Source organism: Gavialis gangeticus, unplaced genomic scaffold (assembly GCF_001723915.1).
Source record: "Gavialis gangeticus isolate Ggan-Ray unplaced genomic scaffold, GavGan_comp1, whole genome shotgun sequence".
Lineage (NCBI taxonomy): Eukaryota > Metazoa > Chordata > Crocodylia > Gavialidae > Gavialis > Gavialis gangeticus.
In genome coordinates this window covers 40,918,989-40,922,826 of record NW_017728996.1, presented here as the reverse complement: position 1 = coordinate 40,922,826, position 3,838 = coordinate 40,918,989, and the positions used below count along the sequence as shown (strand labels likewise).

The window sequence follows — 3,838 nt, the reverse complement described above, 5'->3', positions numbered from 1 at the left end:
CCCTCCCTACCTCCTTTGCTTCAGGGACCATGCCGTGCCAGCATCTGGCTACATCCCCCACCTGTGCTCTGGCTAGACTAGAGAGTAGAGGGGCAGGACCAGCCTTGCTGTCTGAAACAGAGCGCAGCCCAGCCCAGGGCTGAAAAGCATGCTGGGGGACTATGATTTAATTTAAACCAGGAAGAGGTCTGGAGCTGAAGTTCCATAAACCAGTCTGACCCAAATCAGTTAAGTCTGGTACTATATTCAGCCAGGCTTATCTTAAACCGGTTTCAACCATTTTGAAACTGGTTTATGTGTACTGAATGTTTGTTCTGTTACAGGCTTAAGCCAGTTTCTGATCACTTAAACCAGTTTATGTATAACTTCTGTCTCTAGCCTAGGAGCATTTCCTTGTGAACCAGGTTATGCACAGTTGATGGTATTCGCTTGTTTTTACACGTAGATCGTTCATGGCTTCAGGAGAAGGTAAAAATTGAAAAACTCCAACAGAAGATTCAACTAGCCCTTCAGCACGTCCTGCAGAAGAATCATCGAGAAGATGGAATCTTAACAAAGGTGAGAACCATTAACTGTGCCATGTCCTGGTTAGAGTAAGGCCTTCGGTCTTTGTACAGTGCCAACACCTACCATTTGAGTAACAGCTCTTAAGTGGCATGTCTGGGCTCTTGTATCCTTTTTCTTATCCAGAAATGCTTATTCAAAATCCAGCCTACGTTTCAGCTGTTTCCAAGCAGAGTCTGGGGTAGAGGAAAGGTGATAAGGTAGTAAGTGGTTTGAGAAACAGAATTTTAACGTGGAGCTTAATGAAAAGCCATTGAGGTCAAACTTTATGCCCCCTCCTATCCTGAGGAAGAAGCCTGCTGCAAGGGTTATTATTACACAAATATGTTGAGAAAGCCCTGTCTTTCGGAAAAGTGGAACTAAAATGGTATGCAACTCTCTAAAATAACTAGGATTTTTTTAAAGGAAATACAAAACTCTAGAACTCTTGGTCAGAGATTATACCTTTTTTTAGACCAACTAAGAAATCTCAAAAAAATATCTTTTTCTGCAAACTTTCAGGTGCACATGTCCTTCCTCAGGTTCAGGGAAAATTTATAGATGGCAAAAAGTCTGCATAGGTAGAAAATAAACTTCATTTTTGTGCAGAGGAAGCCAAAGGTGGAAGTCTGTTCCTCTGGGTCCATCTGGAACAGACTTCCACCTTCAGCTTCCTCTGTACAAAAATGAAGTTTATTTTCTACCTGTGTGGACTTTTTACCATCTTTATTTTTTCCTGAGCCTGAGGCGTGTGTGCCCAAAAGCTTTCAGGAAAAGATATATATTTTTTGAGATTTCTTAGTTTAATAAAAGGTATCATCTCTAGACCAGGAGCTCTAGAGTTTTGCATTTCTTTTGGTCTCAGACCAACATGGCTACCAAATACATCCCTGAAACAGGATTTTTTAAAGTTTTATGAGAAATTGTCCCTGCGAATTGCAGCAATTCTCCCTGGTCTGGGAAGGGAAGGACAAAATGAATAATTTAGACTATTCTATAGGTTTTCATTTCTTAAAGAAACTGGAGAGAACACGTATTTTCTAAATTCAGAAACAAAAAGTTGGAAATGGATAGTTGGTTCTGTTTTACCCTTCTCTCTCTATTTGGTTCTTTTTTGAGCTGTGGAAAGCTGCACATGGTTAAAGAGCTCATGCTCAACAAGGTTTTGCATTGTCAACTTCATTACCAGGAGTTTAACCAGAGGCAGTATAATACAGCCCACCCTAGGGGAATGGGCTTTGTGCATGTGCAATTCCAACTCATCCAATTTTTTCCCCAGACATCTATTTTGTATTCCTCAACAGGAGAGCGAATTCTCTCCATGCAGTAGAATAACTAGTACAACTTGTAATTTTCCTGATGTTTTGTGAGAGACCCCTTTCTTTCTCTCTCTCTCTCTCACTCTCATTTTGAAAAAGAAAAACACAGCACTAAAAGCGTCATGTAACATTCTTATGCCTGGCAGAAGCAGGGCAGGGTGACACCTTAGAGGCCAGTTGGGTCAGAGAGGCACAAGCGTTTACAGGTGACAGTTGACTTCATCAGATGGCATTCAGAGGTGCTACCCTGCCCTGCCTGCTTCCTGACTTCACACAAGTGCAGCTGACTACCTCTCTCTTCTTCTACCTGTGGGGTTGCTTGCTCTAGTAGAAGATTTTAAAAAACACAAAAAAAAAAGATTGTTCCAGTCTTCTAACATCTTCAAATACAGCTTGATACAACATTTAAATGGTCATGTAGTGGCTTTTTGTTTTGAATTGTTCTGGCTAGTGAATTTAAGGCCTCTTGAATCCTCCTTTAAACAAAACAACCAAAGTAAGAATGCCTGAGTGCCTTAATCCTAAGCACAGAATAGGGAGAACAGAGCCTGTTTTGTATGACCGTATATGTCCTGTTTTTTGTTTTTGTTTTTTACAGTTAATATGCAAAGTGTCTACTTTGAGAGCACTGTGTGGACGGCATACAGAAAAGCTTATGGCATTTAAAGCAATATACCCAGACATTGTGCGACTTCATTTTCCTCCATTGTACAAGGAGTTGTTCACTTCAGAATTTGAGCCAGCGATGCAACTTGATGGGTAAATGTTGTCACCTAAGCACTTCTAGAATGTCTGAAGTACAAACATTACAAAAAAAAAAAAAAAAGAAAAGGAAAAGGAAAAAAAATAAAGAAAACCAAGACACTTTATATGGCCCTGCACAGACCTAGGGAGCCAACACACTGCACATCTTTTGGCAGTCGGGGTCAGGCGAAGGATGGGAAACAATGAAACAAAGTTGAACTTGTTTTTCTCATGCATATGATTTCCATTATGCCTACAAATATGGACCCTTTTTCTGTCTCAACTTCTTGATCTTTGACCTCTGTTTACACAGAATGAGGGTACTAAAGTCAGAAGGTTGCTTTTTTCTAGTTGTTCACTGCCCACAGACTTAACAGAACAATCAGTTTGTTGATCAGAACATTGAGTCCAGCTAGTAACCAGTGACTGGTGTGCACTGCAGAGGTTTCCGCATCAGTTTGCACAACTTGTTCATTGTTTCATGAAGGACAATTTATTCACCTACCATTGATTGCCAGTAGGCAGATGGCAAGAAAAGGGTCCATAGCAATAGCAACAATAGCATTATAATATATTACAGGGTAAATGGGCATGAAGACTATATATAGCAAAAGAGATATTGTTTATATATTGTTTTAATTAATATAAAATGTAGTTACTGGTATAGCTTTTCTTGTTGAATTGATAAGGCACTTTCATTTTGCACCTTTTTCTTTAAATTAAATGCTAGTGTGTTCATTGTTGTGTTGCATGTGCACCAGAAATTCAAGTTTAACAGAGAGGTTTGGATGGTACTGGTACAATGGGAGGTATTTATGCTGCTGTTTTCAGTGTTACTATTAGAGAGGCTGGTCATATCCTGAAATGATTACAAATTTGTAGTTTGAAAACAATGACATTTTAAAGTCAGAATTTGTTTCTATGCTGGTTTTAAAAAGCTGCTCTTATTTTTATACAGAATGCAAATTTTTCAAACCTGGATGTATAAAATTGAAAGTCTAAATCCATATTTGGACACCCAAATAAACAGCCTAATTTTCAAGGGCACTGAGTACCCAAAGGCAAAGATTTTGCTCAGCGTTCACAAATCAATCACAGCTGCAAGTGTATAGCTGTCTTGAAAATCAGGCTATTAAATAAGGTGTATAAATAGGGATATAGATGCCTGACTCTATGAACCCAGGTTTGAAGATATTGAACCAAGGTTATACAGTAAAAGTATAATGTAATAC

The 3,838-nt window shown here is 39.1% G+C and overlaps 1 protein-coding gene across 2 annotated transcripts in view; it reads left to right on the top strand.

Moving 5' to 3' along the window:
* RORA (RAR related orphan receptor A) overlaps positions 1-2,709 on the top strand; it is a 133,235-nt gene extending 130,526 nt beyond the window's left edge. For both annotated transcript variants that reach the window (XM_019504365.1, XM_019504364.1), the window contains exons 9-10: positions 446-558; positions 2,461-2,709. In XM_019504365.1, coding sequence (XP_019359910.1) covers positions 446-558; positions 2,461-2,625 — 278 coding nt within the window. In that variant the 3' untranslated portion in view covers positions 2,626-2,709. The remainder of the gene's footprint in view (positions 1-445; positions 559-2,460) is intronic.
* The last annotated feature ends 1,129 nt before the right edge of the window (positions 2,710-3,838 follow it).